At 44.2% G+C, this 18856-nt stretch overlaps 1 protein-coding gene across 1 annotated transcript in view; it reads left to right on the forward strand.

Moving 5' to 3' along the window:
* The window catches only part of LOC147899702 (uncharacterized), a 45105-nt gene extending 32764 nt beyond the window's left edge, over positions 1–12341 (forward strand). Inside the window, exons 5-6 of the mRNA XM_087378600.1 lie at positions 11770–11880; positions 12005–12341. Of these exons, the coding sequence (XP_087234726.1) occupies positions 11770–11880; positions 12005–12074 (181 nt within the window). The 3' untranslated portion in view covers positions 12075–12341. The remainder of the gene's footprint in view (positions 1–11769; positions 11881–12004) is intronic.
* Positions 12342–18856: the final 6515 nt, after the last annotated feature.

An 18856-nucleotide genomic window follows, 5' to 3' on the forward strand; every position in this document is an offset into this window, starting at 1 on the left:
TGAAGCAGAAGTCCTATCAGCTCATGAAAAGAAAGAGGATTTGCACCCCCCCTCAATGATAAATTCAGCGAAGTATGAAAGCTGAGATAAGACTCAGGAAGAGAATTCAGAGTGGTTGTAATCATCTCTGAATCAGGAATAATTTCATCTATATTTAACAACTGCTCTCTGAGATCCTGTAGCTTAGTGAGGTGGGCTGACATGGAGTCACCCTCCTCCATATGTGTATTGCTCAACTCTCTTTTTAAAAAAGATACCCTGGCATCATTCCGTGCTGCATACATGCTTTCCAAAATATCCCACGCTGCCCTGGAGGTCTTACACGACCGGATATGCGGAATGATTGATCTTTTCACTGAAAGAGAGATGCATGACAAGGCTAAGGCATCCCGTGAATCCCATCTCTTTTGTTCAGGAGTATTAACTGTAGCTGCACCAACAACTTGTCCTGCAGCTGCACCTTGTGCACGACCTCTTCCACCTCCTTGGTGAGGAGGGGTAGCAGGTGCAATATCTGCTGGTCGGATTTCATCCCCATTGACATAATCCCATAGATTGCGAGAAATCAGAATATTACGTACCATGAAACTCCAGAGGGAGTAGTTGGTACCATCCAATTTTTCTTCCTGAGAAAGACCACCGAACTGAAAATCATTCTGATTTTGATGGGCCATATCTGAAAAAAGAATTGAAGCAGATACAAAGCTGAATTCCCTTACTGGGAATAAAATGCACAACTCCCAAAAACCACACCCAAGCACGGGCTGTATAAGCAACTTAGATTTCTGCACTTGAGCTGTCAGAAATCTGTCCAAGCATAGAACACTCTCCAAAATCTGCCAAAAGTGTTCCAAACACTCCAATAAAGGCAGTATATACTGAATACTCCAAAAAATGCTCTCCAAACACAAAAGCCCCAATTTGTAGCTAGAAATTGCAGCCAGAAAGGGGTAAAAATGTCAAAAGCCCCAAATCTGCAATTTTAATACAAAAGTCCCAAATTTCAGATAAATCTGCAATTTTGCTCTTGTGATAGCTTCAAAATTGCCGAATGATTGCAATGGCTTCAATCTGCAAAATGCCCCAAATATTCTAGCAGAATACTTAGCCAAACAATGGCTGTTGCAAACTTAGCCTGTCAAAAATCACTTGCCAAAATGAAGATGACCTGCCAAAAACTTAGCCTGCCAGATTTCTTGTCCAAAACCAAGAAGATCCGTGCTGCTGTACTGAAGCAGATGCAGTACGGATTGACAGCGAAGTACAGATTGCTGGTACAGCGAAAAGCAAATGCAGTACAGATCGACGGCGCTGTACGGTGTACGGTCACAGGGTACGGCAAAGTACGACTACAGGTACAGCAAGTACGACTGCAGGTGACGAACAGATTCGGCGCTGTACGGCGAAGTACGACTGACAGATTCGGCGCTGTACGGCGAAGTACGGCGTAGAGGTACGGATTTGTACGGCAGGCGACAGAATCGTACGGGAAGCTGTTCGTACGGCAGGCGATAGAAATCCGTACAGTCGTACGGACTGTACGGTCTGATTTGTTGAGGCTGAAAAGTCGAGGTTATGATTGAAGCTTGAGGGAGCAAGGAGCACAAGACTCTTGGACCTGCTCTGATACCATATGAAGGAATGGAGATAGATAGAGAGAGTGAGAGCAAGAGAGAGTGAGAGAGACGTAAGCTTTAAAGCTGTAGTTGCTCAATAGAGTGTGTAAAAGAGTACAACACAAAGTAGTGTAGATAAGGTTTTGTCATAGTGACAAAACCTTAGTAGTCACTAACCATAGTTAGTGAACTAACTGCAGTTAGGAGGAAAAACCTCTAAAAGAGGAAAAAGTGTCCCTAACTAACTTATTATATTACATTGGTCACTGCTGAATTATAGATATAATTCCAACAGTTAGCTCTCGCAAGTGCTAGCATCTTCCGCATCTGTGAACCACAAAGTCCGCAGCACTAGACACTCTCTGAGGTACTCCAATTGTAGTTGGATTCGCTGGTCTATAACCATAGTTCAGCTTAAAAGGACTGAACCCTGTAGAGGAATGTTTTCTATCATTGTATGCAAATTCTAACAATGGCAACCACTTGTCCCATGTATGTTGCCTCAATGACACACATGCTCTAAGCATATCCTCTTAGATTTGGTTGATTCTTTCCGTCTGGCCATCCGTTTTTGGATGGTCCCCACTACTCATTCCCAACTCAGTCCTTGGTGTCTCAAACACCGCAGTCCAAAAATGACCGGTAAATTTGACATCCCTGTCTGACACTAAGGATTTGGATAATCCATGCAAACGAAATATATCTCTAATAAACAAATCCGCCACTTGCGGGGCACTAACAGACTCTCTAGTTGGAATGTAGTGAGCCATCTTGGTAAGACGATCAACCACCACAAGGATAGAATCATATCCACCTTGTGTCGTAGGCAGACCTACAATAAAGTCCATGGAAATTCTCTCCCACCTACCTAGTGGTGTCTCCAAGGGCTGTAAAAGTCCGGGTGGCTTCACTCGTTCTGCCTTACTTACCTGTCACGAAAAACAACGTGTCACATATTCATGAATATGCTTTTTCATCTTTGGCCAAAAGAAATCTCGTCTCACGAGATCATATGTCTTCTCGACTCCTAGATGTCTTGCACATGGGCTATCATGGCATTGTTGAATGACTCTCTGCTTGAGATCATTCTGATTAGGTACTACTACCTTGCCATTTCTTTATAGCATACCATCCCTTATGGCATATCTTGCATAAGTTTGGCACCTTTTGAGTTTCTCTAATCTCGGTCATTAGAGCACTTCTAATACCGTGAAACTCATATTATGCATAATGCGTGACAATGCATCAGCAACTTTATTATCCTTCCCTCTTCGGTACCGAATTGTCAAGTTAAACTCCTACATGAGTTCTTTCCACCTAGCTTGGCGGCCTCTCCAGTCAGGTCGTTTACAAAAATGTTTCAGAGTATCGTGATCAACATTAACATAAAACTCTGACCCATACAAATAATGTCTCCACGTTTTCAGCACATGGACAACATCATACAACTCTAATTCATGAGTTGGCCAATTTCGTTGAGAGGGAGAAAGCTTCTTGCTTTCAAAGGCTACTGGCCTTTCCTCTTGGAGGAGAACTGCTTCTACCGCAATGCCACTTGCATCGGTTTTAAGGAAAAACGGTTTCTGGGGATTAACTATTTTGAACACCGGTCCTGAGACCACAGCTTGTTTTATGGTGTTAAACTTTCCTGTTGATTCTGTCCCCATATAAAAGGTACTTTATTTGAGGTCAGATCAATCAATGGCGATACTATTTCGGAATATCCTTTGATATGCCTTCGATAAAATTGGACAAATCCCAAGAATGATCGCAAAGCGGTCAAACTCTGAGGGATTGGCCAAGTTAGTATCACAGCCACTTTCTTTGGATCCATTTCTACTCCCTCAGGAGTAATTATGTATCCCAAATATTCAAGTCTTACCATACACAGTATAGTTTTCTTCTTATGTACATAAAGACTAGCTTTCCTCAAAGTATTGAACACTATTCTTAAGTGTTCATAATGCTCAGTAATACTTTTACTGAATATCAGAATATCGTCAATAAAGTGTACTACAAACTTTTCGATATACGGACGTAGTAAATCGTTCATAAGCATGACGAATGTAGCTGGAGCATTGGTAAGTCCAAAGGGCATTACCAAAAACTCATAATGTCCAAATCTGCTTCTAAAAGCAGTTTTATGCACATGCTTGGCTCTAATATGGATCTGATGGTAGCCACATTTAAGATCTATCTTAATGAAAATTACGGCCCTATGTAATGCATCTAGCAAATCATCAATTCGAGCCATCGGATACCTGTGCTTAATAGTGATATTATTCAATGCTCTGTAATCTATACAGAGACGAAAAGTATCATCTTTCTTCTTCTTTAATATCAATGGCGAAGCAAAAGGTGAGAAACTTGGTTGAATCTGCCCCAACTTGAGGTATTCTTCCAGTTGTCTTCGCACCTCCGCCTCTTCAGTAAAACTCAACCTATAGGGAGGTCTATTTACAGGTTTTGCCCCCGGGATTAGTTCAATCTTATGCTGAACATTCCGCTCTGGAGGTAACCCATAAGGTAGTTCATCCCTAAAACAATCAGAGAACTCCTGCTATTTGATCAGCCAGCTTGGCCATCTCTCCATTTTCAGCAACATCAGTGCTAGCCGAAGAATCATCAATCGGCTCTACTGATGCTGTACAAAGAAATAAAAACTCTTCTTGAGCTTTTCGAAATTTCATTACGGAAACCAACGGTCCTTGAGGTATATCTTTTTCACCTTGTAAGACATACATCACATCATTCATCTTGAATTGATAAATGTGCTTTTTTCAATCTATGGCTGGATTCTTCCTAAAATGCCAAGCCTTACCCAGGGCTATGTCTGCATGAGCAAGCTTAGTCATTTCAAAATCAAGCTTCTCAGCATAGTCCCGAATTCGAAGCTCCAACTGGGTAATTCTTTGGTCCCATACTTTAGTTGAACTTCCATCTGCCATTCTGACTGTATATGCATAGTCAGATAGGCTAGTCTTTAGTTTCAGCCTCTTTACAAGCTTGGAGTTAATTACATTGTGCGTTGACGCTGAGTCAAACAACACAATGACATCATGATTAGCTACTTGCCCTTTCATCTTAATTAACTCCATATCATTAAAGGCTGTATATCCCGTTGTTGCGGGCTTTGACAGAATATTATCAGGTGCACTAGTTACTAACTTAGCAACAGACACACATAACAAAAGAGGTACTGACCTTTGAGAAGTTCCCGCTAGCTGAATCTGCATCTGTTCTGCTCTGGGACTTCCCTCCATTTCCACGTCGCATTCTGAGACCACCATCTCAGCCATCTGGCGATCCTTGTTTCGTGGACAATCTTTCCACTGATGAGGTTGAAGGCATCCAAAACACAAGCCTTCTCTCCTCGCTTTTTCCCTTTGCTTTGGGTTAAAAGAAGACTTCGACCAAGCCCGGGCTACCATTGGTGTTACTTTTCTTTTCATTCCAATGGTGGTACTTGATTTTTGAGTCTCAACTGGTTTCGCCTGCTTGGCTTGACCACTAGGCTGTGAGACACTCCCTTCGCTAATCCACTTCTTCTTAAATCCAGTTTTCTTCGGGTACCCATACTTAGTCCCAACCTGCACAAACCCACTTGGTCTGTTCCCTTTTGCATCCTCTGATGGGATATCTCAAGGTGTATGCTTCAGGCACACCTTGGTTTCTATGTGTGTGTGTGCTAGAGGCACAGTTAGGTGCCCATAAGCACTGTTAGGTGGTGGTAGAAGCCACATAGGATGATTGAGAGAATCTAGGAGCAGATTGAGGAGATGATTGTGGAGCTCAGAGGTCATCAGTGATGTCAGTGATCATGTAAGAGGTGCCTACTTAAGGACCTCACCTTTCTTCATTCTATAAGCAAGAATTCTCAGTTTGTGTTCACTCCATGCTTTCCTTTCAGTTCACCAACATGGTATCAGAGCCCTTTGATCCTCCTTGAGCCCATTTGTGCCACATCATCTTCTTCTTCTTCATCTTCACGATTTCTTCCCTTTGTTCCCAAATCTTGCTAGAGCTTGTTCTCCCTCGTTTCTCCGCCATTCTCCAAGCCCTTCTTGCTGGAGATACCTCTCGAATGGGCGAACCTTCACCTGCAAGGAATTGAAGAATCAATGTCGCTGCTGGTCGCCATTCCACGAAAATCGTCAAATCTTTGTTCTGCGTTTTCTCTGTGTCTGCTCCACCCTTCTCTAATTCCTTTCAGGGGAAGCTTCTCCATACCTTGGGCTATCTTGTGTTGAAATCTGAGCAGCAATGGCTGCATATTCAAGGAGAAAACAAGCAAAAACCAGTCGATTTTGATGACGCTCCAGTCAGCAACATCGCGCGAAATTCTGTCTAACCTCTGCACCAGAAATTCGCCTATATGTGAGCTTTCTTTTGCTTGGAAGCCCCTTTTTCTTTGCTTTGGAGAGTGAGATACAAGCCCTCCAAGTTCAGGCCTCTGTTTTGGACAGTTTTGACAAGGTGGTGAGTGTGATGCTACATTAGATGTTGCTTTAGCATTTCTAATGTTTGAAAGTGTTAAATAGCATCAGTACAACTGTGGCTACAGCTTTGCTTTAAGCTGCTACACCTGGATTTGCTTGGAAAGCTTTCATTTAGCCACCTCTGTGAAGCATGCAAGTGAAAGCATCATTGATTTGTAGTATGAAATTTGGTCACAAGTCTTTGCTACATTAAATGCTTATACTTTGAAGCTTTTCAATTGTTTTTCTAGCCTTGTAAGAGAGAAGACACTGCCCAATTCTTGGGTAAGACCCTCTCATGGCTACCATCTTGAATATGGATAAGTTCAATGGTAAGGGCTTTCACACATGGCAGATAAAGGTTAAGTTTGCATTGATGAGGGAAAACCTCTTGGGGCTTGTCAAACCGGCTTCAACTTCTTCTTCAACAGCCTCCAATGTGGAGAATCCTCAGCTCCGACACTCCCGACAAGAGATCCTGCTAGAGAGAAGAAAGCATATGGCATCATTGCTCTTGCCTTAGGAGATGACTATATTCATCACATCTCTGATTTGGAGTCTCCTTCTGAAGCTTGGCAGAAGCTTGATATTATTTTTGGTGCTAGCTCTCACATCTCAAAATTGTCACTTAAGATTGCTTTCTTTGAATTAAAGATGGCTAGTGGCACTCCTTTGGCTGCCCATGTCAATCATATGCGGAATCTCATGACTCTACTTGCTTCTATCAACTCTCCAATCACTACAGATGATGCAATGGCAGTGTTGCTCAAGAGTATGCCTGAAGATTATGATCATGTTGTTACCACTTTGAAAAATCTTCCTAATCCTAATCTTGAAGGTCTTATTTCTGCTCTTCAAGAAGAAGAAAGGCACATGGAACTCCGGAGGGGCAATGACACAGCCTATGCCATAAAAATCCAGAAGGGCAAGTTTTCACCTTGCAAACATTGTGGGAAGACTAATCACCTCTCAAAAGACTGCTTCAAGATCAATCCATGCGGACACTGTGGCAAAAACAATCACCATGAAAAGTTTTGTAGAGCAAAAAAGAAAGCAACTACAAAGTCAGAAACTGCCAATCTACTTTCAGTTGATGTGCCTCCACAAGATGAGGCATCCTATGAAGATTATGCCTTTTGAATCATCTCCATATATGCTCCAGATCTCTCTTTTTTATGTTGAGTCAAGGTACGCAGCCTGGATAGTCCTCCAAAATGAATGGAATAAACTATTGTGTTTTGTAAACACCTCTGGTCACCATATGATGTAGGCCATGTGTACGTGTCTTGCTCCATGGTACCTCCTGCAGACATTGTGTGCATGTACATGCAGGGAGATAACCATTGGAAGGTTTTTTGTATTTCTTTTGTTTACTTCACACCCTTGGGAACCCCTTGCTAGCATGAGAACCGAGCCATAGATTTACCCTTGACCACCATGAGATGGCATGGGAAACTATGAGACTAGATGTATCCTTGACATAGCCTGAGGCATTCCCTTGAGGGGTATGATGGGATATCTCAAGGTGTATGCCCCAGGCACACCTTGGTTTCTATGTGTGTGTGCTAGAGGCACAGTTAGGTGCCCATAAGCACTGTTAGGTGGTGGTAGAAGCCACATAGGATGATTGAGAGAATCTAGGAGCAGATTGAGGAGATGATTGTGGAGCTCAGAGGTCATCAGTGATGTCAGTGATCATGTAAGAGGTGCCTACTTAAGGACCTCACCTTTCTTCATTCTATAAGCAAGAATTCTCGGTTTGTGTTCACTCTATGCTTTCCTTTCAGTTCACCAACATCCTCATAGTTCAGGGCTATGGCAATTGCTTCATCTAACGTGTTTGCATACTTAGCCCGAACTTCCATCTTGATTGAGTCATTCAATCCAAAGATAAAATCTTTTACTTGGATTGATTGAGGTAGAGGTTCATCAACCTTCATTACACTTTCTCTGAACTTATCAGTGTATTCCGCCACTGATAAATTTCTCTGACGAAGGTTTCGATACTGATCCCAAGCTCGGGATGCTTCGTCAGGAGGTAAGAAGTGTTTTCTAAACTCCTTTTTAAATCCCTTCCAAGTAGTGGATGCCACTCCATCTTTCTGCTGTTTTATCCACCACCTATCCGCTGCCTCATCAAACATATGGGTGGCCTTGCGGATTTTCTTCATATCATTCTTGATTTCACAAATGGCGAAGGCCTCGTCCCATTTGTGTAACCAGGTCTCAATGATATCGGAACTATTGTCAGACATTCGACCAGAATACTTTTCTGGCCTATAATTGGTAATATTAGGCACCTTAGCCGTCCTAGGCCCGACCGTATGAACACTGGACTTAGGTTCCATTGGAGATTTACCTTTCTCTTCACGAGATGGTCTAGCAGACATACTATGTACCATTTTCTTGAGCTCAGATTGCCCTACATTTGCTTGTAACTGCTGCGCTAAAATCTGTTGCAAGGCATCCTCTAACATTGCAATTCTGTCAGATAGTGTATGACCTGTTGGGTGCGACACCTTCGGGGTCGGCTGGACTCCCGACTCTACGGGATCCATCCTAGAAGCTTCTTCTTCTACACAAATCAAAAGCCCAACTTCCAAATTCATAGCTAACCAGGCATATATCACATTGTAACCAAACTCACTTTTCCCTATACTAGGGAAACTCTTGCAATCTGAAATAACTCAAATACGGAGGCAATTAAACGAGTACATATTCCAATGAACTTTAGAAGGCATAGAGAGCTCCCTGGTCATATTTCAGCTGCATGACGAAATCTCGCAAATGCTATTTGAACACATGCCCATGCGGGTGACGGGATATCTCAAGACGAGTCTGTGAGCAATACATGCACGTAGCAATTCCTTCTGCACCCACTCTCTGTGAGTTGCAGATTCATGGGTGATTGGAGGAGACTTAAACATGGTGAAGTTGCCTTCATTTAAGAAGGGGGGTAGAGAGGCCGCGATATACTGCAGACGCACAAATACCGTGGACAGAGAACACCAAAGCCTACACATCCAGAACTGCTTACTTCTAGCTTTACATCGAATCATGGGCACAGGCACACGAAATCACCTCCCAGCCGATCTCGGTGGTAGTAAGCTTTCTCTTCAGAAAATCAAAATCGTTACATGAAGGTTCTCGCTTATAAAAATTTCCACCAAGCCCCAAAATTCCCTAGATGGATCTAGTATGCCACATGTCTTCATTTTAGGGTCCCTCCTTAATGGACCATTTACCCCTCTCTTGGGGCATCATTAAAACCATTTGCCCCTTGGCACATTTCATGCATTTAGGTCCCTTAGCCTTAGATCCACCTAGTCTAGTGCCATGTCACCCTCACCAAGGACCTTGACCTTGATTCCTTTTTGATCATTTACATGAAGCCCAAACAAATCTAATACAAACATTGATCCTCTAAAGGAAAATGTCGACTGACCCTTCCGAGGTCATGCTACCTCGACTTGAGCGTAACAGTGGTAGCCAGTCTTACAGCCTACAAACATGGAAAACATCAGTCGATGCAGTTGTATGTTAATCATACGGACAACAACCGCAGCTGGTCTAGAAATGTAGCAATCTCTGAATATCACAATCATCAACACGAGGAGTGCCACCCTCCTTAGTTACCGACACATTTAATGCATATATGGCGCTGCCCCTCTTGAGCTCTCTGGCCAACTGCCTTGCTGAAATGACCTGCAATTTAGGAGCTGCAATGCCATGCAATGTAACTGATCCATCCCTGTGGACAAAGCTGAGTGTTAAGGCATTGAAATCCATGCTGATTTTGCCCAGTGATTGCAACCAATCACAGCCCAGGACAACATCTATTGGGCCCATGTCAAGTGCCAAGAGATCACCTGCAAATGTATAGTCATCAGAGAACTTAGCAGTTGTCTGGGGCAGCCTCGAGCAGTCAGCAGCAGCAACAAGGATGCAGTGGGGCAGCCCAAAGCAGTTGGCAGTAGCAGTAGGGAGGCAGGGCTACTCATAGGGCCTTGGGACCAGCCAGGCCAGGTCAGCAACTCAGAAATCAGCAGTCTAGAGCTTACCCACGTTCCGCCTTTGATCTGCGGGATATTGGCCCTTAGCCAGTATGTCGTTTATCAGGCTATAAAAAGACCCGTCGTGGTTGGACCAGTGTTCATTCTCGTACTTATACCACTCGCTTTCTGGCGCGCGAAAGACCCACTTCTCTAGCCTATAAAAGCAGCCCTCTGGGGCCTTAGTCTTCCATCACCTCCCAGCACCAGTCTTGCAGCAGTTTAGGTGATCCTCTGCTGACCTGAGGGTTAGATCAGCAGCAGCATACACAGTGTTCAACAGATCTACAGCAGCTCAGACTTCCTGATGAGCAGCAGTCAGTGCTCACAAGGCAGGACAGCATCAGAGAGCTCCACAACAGGCAGTACAGCAGTTCAGTCCAGCCAGTACCGAAGCATGTAGACCCATTCTGGAAGTGTCTTCCATAGCCACACGTTGGAAGGACAGCATCTCAGTCCTTTCCAGCTGGCAGTTGGTTGTACAATCTGTGTGGGCTTGTTGAGCATTGCTCTCTTCCAAGAGGCACCCATCGAAGTGTGGCTTCCTTCTTCCGCTCCATTGGGCCAAAAGTAAAGTAAATGCTCCCTTCAAAAGAAAGGGTACGAGGTTGGGGGTGCATTTCCAATCCAATCATACACCATGGGCTATTGTTGCATTGCCTTTCAGTAGTGTTAGGATTTTGCACTTAGACACGAACACGGTTCCTCTTAGACAATTAATCGAGTATGTCCGAAGATAGCATTACTAGTTGAATCCATTTTACAGGTCATGTTGAGAATTAATTAATCGGTGCCATTTATTGGCCGTAGAAGGAAACTTATGTTCTAGCTCACAATGTATGTGTCCACCTCATGCCATTTGGACTGCATCCAGAGCAGCACGGAGCTTGAGGAGGATGTGTATAGTGTCTTCATCATGGCTGAGTTTGCCCTTCACCTCCAGAGTGCCGACAGAAACTCAGTACGAAGACTTCGTATAAAAGGATGCTCAAGTATGTGTGGGTGTGTGGATTTGTATGTGTGAGAGCATATTTTTATACTATGGTCTACACCCACTGTTGGGCGCTGATGACGTCAGTGGGTATGTCATAGTAGCTAGTCCCTACTATGCGTGATGGAGTTTATGGTTTTCAATCTTATGAGTGACTATCATGAGATTGAAAGTGCACTATGTTGTGTTTTTAGAGGATTAGTTTGGGATTGTTCCGACCATTGAAGCTGAGGGTGCTTGGAGGAGGTAGAAGACGGTTTTGAGGTGCCAGGGGCCCACACCTAGGCACTAGCCTCTAGTTACAGATAAGTTAAAGCGCTTGATTACAGGACGGTGTGTGTGCATAGGCATGCACACTTGCATGAGCACAGTTGACACATATGGCGTGTCAAGTTTAGATTAAGTTGCCCGAATTAAATCAAATGTGTCTGCTAACACAAGTAAAAAGTTAATTAGAAGAAGTGAGATGAGGCATTATCTAAATATTCAGTACGTTTGTCTGGAGGCACTAGCAAAATTAATTGTTTCTGCAATCAATCGATTATATTTGTGCACATATTGTTGTGAAGTAGTGATTCATCTTGGGCTAACGTGCATGCTTTTTATTTATGACCACTCTGCCATATCAACAGGTGTCACATTTGTCTCATAGAATATGAAGAAGGTGACAGGCTTCGTACCTTACCCTGCCATCACGAGTTTCACATGACATGTGTAGATAAGTGGCTAAAGGAGGTTCACAGGTATGAGGTGAATCGTGTGATTCCTTCTCGAAAGTGTTTGACAATTCTAGATCATTCTTATAGCTCATGACAATTATATGCATTTGCTAATGTTCTAATCACTCATTTTGTTGCAACTTCACAGAGTATGCCCTCTGTGCCGAGGTAATGTCTGTGATATTAGATCTGGAAATTCTGTACCATCAGTCTCCTGATCTAGGCTGTTCCAGAACGGTTTCTGTGATGAGTTAGGGATGGTGGGCTCTTCTGTGGTAATGGGAAAAGTTCTATGATGGGCTTTCTACAGTAGGGATCAGAGAGCATACTTGTTGCTCTCTTTATGTTGTATACAGTATGGTAAAGTTTTGGAGTATGGAATCAAAATATGGTTCTGCTAAATCACTTGTAATAAATTTCTTGTGTAGGAATTTGTACAATTGGGGTTGTTTTGGCTGACAGTGAAGTTGCTTGTGGTAGTTTGCAACTTCGTAATCCTGTATTGATCAAGTTAGTTAGTTAGTTATATATATATGTGTGTGTGTGTGTGTATAAAATAGCTAAATAAATAAAGTGAACACACACACACACACACACACACACACACGTATGCGCGTGCATGCCAGCCTAATTCATATTCACATCTATACACGTGCTTTGAAATGCCTTTTTGGGAGAATGAAATGGAGTACTTGTCTACAAAGGTAGCTGTAGCTTGGATAAGAGGTTGAATGCTACTATTTGATTGGCCTTCTCCTTTAGTTCCAGCCTTCATCACAGCTGAGTGTGCCCTTTGCCTTTGGAGTGAAAATCAGTTTGAAGACCTTTGTATACATGGATGCTCATGTTTTTGGGTGTGGAGGTGTATATATTTGAGAGCATGTGTTTATACTATTCATTAACACTAGTTTGGTAGGACATAAAAATGTCGTAGGACACTCTCTAGAATTATTCAAAGGCATCGATACAATATTTTGGAGTTTTGATTATTTGCCATAATAACCTATATGTTGAAAACAAGGTGAATGATAATAAATCATTCATAAGGCCTGCCTAAGATCCAAATAGCGAAAGAGGGCAGGGATGATGAATTGAAATATGAGGGAGACAAAGAAAGAGAGAGAGAGAGAGAGAGGGGCTTAAAATATCGAGGATTTCTAGAGCAAAAAATAGCATGTGGATCAATAAAAAATTGAGCTTTTTTGAAAATAAAAAATGGTTATTTTTGCCTTCACTTAGATATACCTATGGCAGGCCAAAAACTTGGAATTTTTATGGATTGGAACTCATTAGAAGAGATTTGGGATAAAAAAGGGTCCCTTATATTAGGTCCTTTAGAATGGGCCTTATCCTTGTTTTGGCTCTCGGCTAGTGAAGAGCCTCAAGCATTCAAAGAATGTTGGAATCTAAACCCATCTTCATTGGTGGAAAAAAGGCTTGTTAGAGATTTCTCCCCTTTCACCATAGTAAATAGGAATTTGAAATGTGAACTAGCAATTGTGGACATTGGATGAACTTGTAACTTCAAGGGTCCAAAGTAGATGTTATGCATGCCCTTTATCTCATAAAGATTTCGATTGTCATGACTTGGCACGTGATATTTAAAACCCACCCCACTTGCATGGCGGCCAACTTTGGGCCATTAGATCTAGGCTAGATTTGTTGGAGTTGGTGGATTGCAACAAAAGTAGGCGTTGGAGCATGGATACATGGCGGGCGCTAAATACACGTGGGTGCACTACAAGGAGTTTGATGGTAGACCGACCACATGGCAGTGTGATTGGTCGTCTTGAAATCAGGGGCTAGCATATGGTGCCTTCTTGAACCATTGGATGAGATGCAACCAATGGTCTAACTTTGGTCTTTCGTTTGTGAGCTTGTGCTACTACCATGTGGCCTAGTGATCCGCCATTGCAACAATACTAGCCACTGGATTGACTTTGCATCCAATGGGACTATATTAGGCTCTAATCGTGAATCCTAGGATTGAAAGAGAATGTATCTAGGCCCCTCCAAATGGCCTCCGTGTTTGTCAACATGTATGAATGCCCCTTCTCCAAAGTAAGAATCCATCCTTATCATGAGCTATTCATCCACAATTAAGGAATTAATGAAATTCCTTATCTCTTAATCTCTCTTATGAGGTAAGTAAGAATCCATCCTTACCATGAGCTATTCACCCACAATTAAGGAATTAATGAAATTCCTAATCTCTTAATCTCTCTTATGAGGATTAAAGCACTATAGGATTAAAGCAAGGATGCCTTCTCTCGCCAACACTATTTGGGCTCTACATTGATGAGATTTTACCTTTTATTGATCGGCTACGAGGTGAGAGATCATTGTTGGCGAATCTAATGATACAGATATTGTTGTATGTAGATGACATAGGCCTTCTATCCTTCAAAGTAGCAGGCTTACAGTGACATCTAGATGTCCTAGACGTGTTTTGTAGAGAGAGACTTGATAGTCAACCTTGGTAACACTAAGGTTATGATTTTCAACACCTTTTCAATACCTCATAGGCAGTAGTTCACCGACACAGCTTCACTTACCGAGGGGAGCCAGTGGAGATCGTATAGTCTTTACATCTACCTGGGGATAGTCTTTACACCTACTTGGAGATCGTCTAGTCTTTACACCTACTTGGGGACAGTTTTCACGATGACTCACGTAGCCACGGCACGACTTACACGAGGGCAAGGAGCTCTAGCTCGACTAGATCCGTAGTGCTTTCAGGACCCTTGACGAAGGGATGGCTATTTTGCACACTTGTGTAAGGCCGATAGCTGTGTACACATCATTGTTCAGGGCAGTGACATCTCAGCAACCGAGTGGCGATGTTTTGAGAGGCTGCAAGTGACTGGGGTCCAGAGTGATTCAGAGTATACCCTCAGTGCCCCACCAGATCATACATGTAGAGTTTGCTATGACATCGCTAGAGATTAATGCCATCTTCCAAACAATCACTTATCTTCTTAGGGTTTGCGGCTTACCTAGAGGAAGACTATCAAGGGTGCATTTGGAGTCATCTATATGGCTAGTTGAGAGCATGGTCCGCATGGCGTGGTATGCATGCATTTCCAGATGGTTTGATAGCCAGAGTATTGAGATGGATTGTCTCCTTCCCTTTCAGCACAGCTTGGATGCCCTTGATCCCTTAGTCTAGTGGCATGATATTGATCGTATTATACGGTTTGAGCTACTCTAGCTCTATACGTCATGAGTTTTTCACCAAGGCCCAGTTTTACTGTGACCAGTCCTCGAGAGTGTCGAAGGGTGGAGTGATCTGGTATCTGGAGGAAAGGTGAGTTTCATATACCCTTAGGATTGCCACTGGACAGATGCGAGTCTCATCGCATTAGTTGAGGGTTAAGACAGGGAGAGCCACATGTATACCTAGAGAGCAGAGGATTTGCAGACAATGCACTTTGGGAGAGAGAGATAGAGGAGCATTTCCCATGTACAAGCCAAGTTCACTATGAGATCCGAGGATTGTATTAGCGTCTCTCTCAGGAGGGATACGGTTTTGGGCCTCTCTCTCAGCTGATTCACTTCTAGGACCAAGTCTGTGTTGGCCTTTATCAGATGGAGATGCGATGACTTAAAGAGACCTTATGCATACGATTAGAAAGCAGGAGGTGACAACCCGATAGGAGACGGATGGATCGAGCTCAGTAACACGACGTCACATATTTCTATGTGTTTGAGTTTGTCCCTGGTGGTGGAGTAGAGGAAGAGGAGATAGATGACATGAGGATAGCATGGGTAAGTGGGATGAAGTGATGAGGAGGGATGCAAGCACATGAGCCACCCATGATGTAGCCACGGACTAGAGCATGTAGGATGGAGGTCCAACCCATCATAGCTCTACTCGGAGGGGATCGTCCAACCAAAGGTGTCACACGATGTATCCATGGACCACACCATGTACAATGAAGGTCCAACCCATCATAGCTCTACTCGAAGGGGATTGTCCGACCAGAGGCATCACTCTCGATATGGCCCACCCATACAGAGATCATGGAGACCACACCCCTCGCCACAACGAGAGACAACCTGATAGAGTAATACATGATATTATTGCAACTCATAAGAGAGCCATCATGGCACCTGCCTATGTGGTCAGGCTCTGAGATTGAGTATTAGCTATTACCTTCGAGCTTTGAGCTTAGTTTAGTTTAGTATAGTAGTCAACAAAGGGTCTTAATGAGCTCTTTACCTCAACCCACACTGGCTTGTATGAGTATGAATTACTTTGATATTGTACTTTGTCTCATATCCCCACAAGGCCTCTCGAAGATGGTAATACTTCTTTCTTTCTTTCTTTCTGTCTTCCAATATTCATGCTCTACATGTTCAATTACCCAACGAGAAGAACTTCCCGCCAGACACATCCCACTTCGCCAGAGTGGCACGAGAGGAGGGTGAGACATCGCCATATATGCACCCTTACATCAGGATATTCCAGACCTTTCAGCCTGCAGGGAAGTTCTTCTCGTTGGAGACTCCAGGATGAGCACGCGCCAGGCACCAATCCTGGACTTCCGAGACGACTCTATCATGCTACCAGACATGGACCTAGATGGAGCAGGTATGACCAAGACCTCATCGGACCGACATGGGCTTGTTACACCATATGGACACATGCTCCTTGATCTGGGTAGGATGCATGATCTCATCAGCTACAACGGGCTCGACCTATGGCCCTCCTCAGGTGGTTTTACTTGCTTCCCACACGGGGGGGGGCACTAGTGTAGTAGATTACATCATGGGATCCCCTACCTTCACTTCATGTATCACCGACTTCACTGTAGCACCACTCCCTCCAGGAGCTGATCACGCATACCTATTCTTCACTATCGCCACCCCACGCTTAGCCACACCACACACATAGGAAGCACGACACCTACCACGACATACACTTTGATCACAGCCTCTCACCGGCCTACTTTGGATGCCTAAACAAACTTTTAACCTACATCGATCACATACCACTCATAGAGGACCATGTTGCCCTGATTAGTCGCACACTCCACGAGGCTGCCCTCCAAATCTTTCCCCACACCACACGGTCCACTAGACCACCACCTCTTGGTTCTGTACCCTGCAACAATTGGTACGATGCAGAGTGCAAGGCTTGTCACTGTGAAAGCTCCGATTTGAAATCAGATGTCACCTCCCGAACACACTAGACACGATATGCAAGTACTGACGTCTCGTACGTCGGAAGAAGCAGGCATTTCATCGAAATGAGGAGTTGCTGCACATCTTGTACAGTAGCAACTCTAAGGATTTTTGGAAGAGACTCCTTGAGCATAGGTCCCCATCCTCCCTCACCAACACCAGAGTCTGGCACACGTATACACACCATCTTTATGATGTCCCACACCAGCCCACTCCAGATCTCATACACACACCTCGCCCCACCACTTGCACGTTGTTCACCAGAGGGAGAGTTAAGGACGCGACATCAAAACTGCACAATGGTTGAGCGAAGGATCACGAGGGGCTATGCACTGAGTTTATTGCATATGGGATCAACACGTTAGCCCCGATCCTATCAAAGCTATTCAATGACACTGTTTGCCTTGGCTTCCCCCACACCTGGACACTCAACACCATCACCCCCATCCACAAGGCAGGGGATCCCATGGACCCGAGTAACTATAGGACTATCATGATTGGACATGTGATGTCCAAGATCTATGCAGCTGTATTGGATGCATCGGTCAGCCTGTTCGCAGAGATGAGAGGGCTTAGAGCAGAGGGTCAGGCCGAGACCATGGGATTATGGATCACATACTCACACTTAGGAGTGTCATTGAGGAGGCTAGATCACGGAAGGAGAGGGTATATTGTTGCTTTGTGGATTTCCGCAAAGCCTTTGACACAGTACCTCGAGCTCGTCTCATCACACGCCTACAGACACTGGGATTTGATTAGGAGATCATCTGGGCAGTCATGGCACTGTATGAGAGAGTCTCAGGCCGAGTTCAGATAGGATCAGGTTGGACAAATGAGATCCTAAGTACCATAGGGGTCAAACAGGGTTGTCCCTTATCACCGACCCTGTTTGGCCTCTACATCGATGAGCTTGAGACTTTCATGTGGGCGTTCGGAGGGACCGGTTGCTCACTTGCCGGGATCATCATCAGGATTCTTCTTTATGCAGATGACGTGGTACTCTTGTTGTCCACACCCAAGGGGCTCCAGCGACACCTGGATGCACTACTGCAGGCTTTTTGTTTATCCCATGATTTGGAGGTCAACCTTGGCAAGACCAAGGTCATGATCTTTAACACCTCTCGAGCAAACATGCAATGGAAGTAGGTTACTTTTACTTTCGGTGGGTCACCAGTTGAGATCGTATTCTCATACACTTACTTAGGGGTCATCTTCTCCAGCCAATCTTTACGATGAGACTAGCGATGCAGGCCAGACTGAGCAGGGGATACGTCTCACTAGCTCGGCTAGAGAGACAATGCTTTCACTCCCACTTCCAGGCTCCTCGGACCAAGGCTCTTCTCTTTCACTCCTTGGTCTAACTAGCCGGTATGTATGGCAGCCCTTGTTGGGGGCTTGACATGTTAGAGATAGAGTGGACACAGGTGGAGCACCTGTAGATCCTCATGCTCTCACGGATGATCGAGGGAAACCGTCTATACCACATCACATCCTTCACGATGAGTTTGGTGCTTCTCTACTCCAACTAGATGCAGCCTTTTAGATCATCACATATCTACACTGAGTTAGATCATATGGGGAATGCACATCAGGGAGATAGAGGTTGCCATGGTTGGCTCTTGATTCCTCCATGAGGTTGGCAGCAGAGGGAGATGAGTGATGCTGGTATGCACGGACTCACAGATGGTTTGTGAGACGGGTTCCACATCGATAGGATACCTCCTTTTCAGTACAGTTTAGATGCCCCTCCGGTACTCCCACCCACCATCCCGATTGGGCCACACACCAACCAGGTCATTTGAGAGGATCTCTT

The sequence above is a fragment of the Dipteris shenzhenensis genome, chromosome 8 (assembly GCF_047967505.1).
Source record: "Dipteris shenzhenensis isolate YYH24624 ecotype China chromosome 8, Dip_SZ_1.0, whole genome shotgun sequence".
NCBI classification, from domain to species: Eukaryota; Viridiplantae; Streptophyta; class Polypodiopsida; order Gleicheniales; family Dipteridaceae; genus Dipteris; species Dipteris shenzhenensis.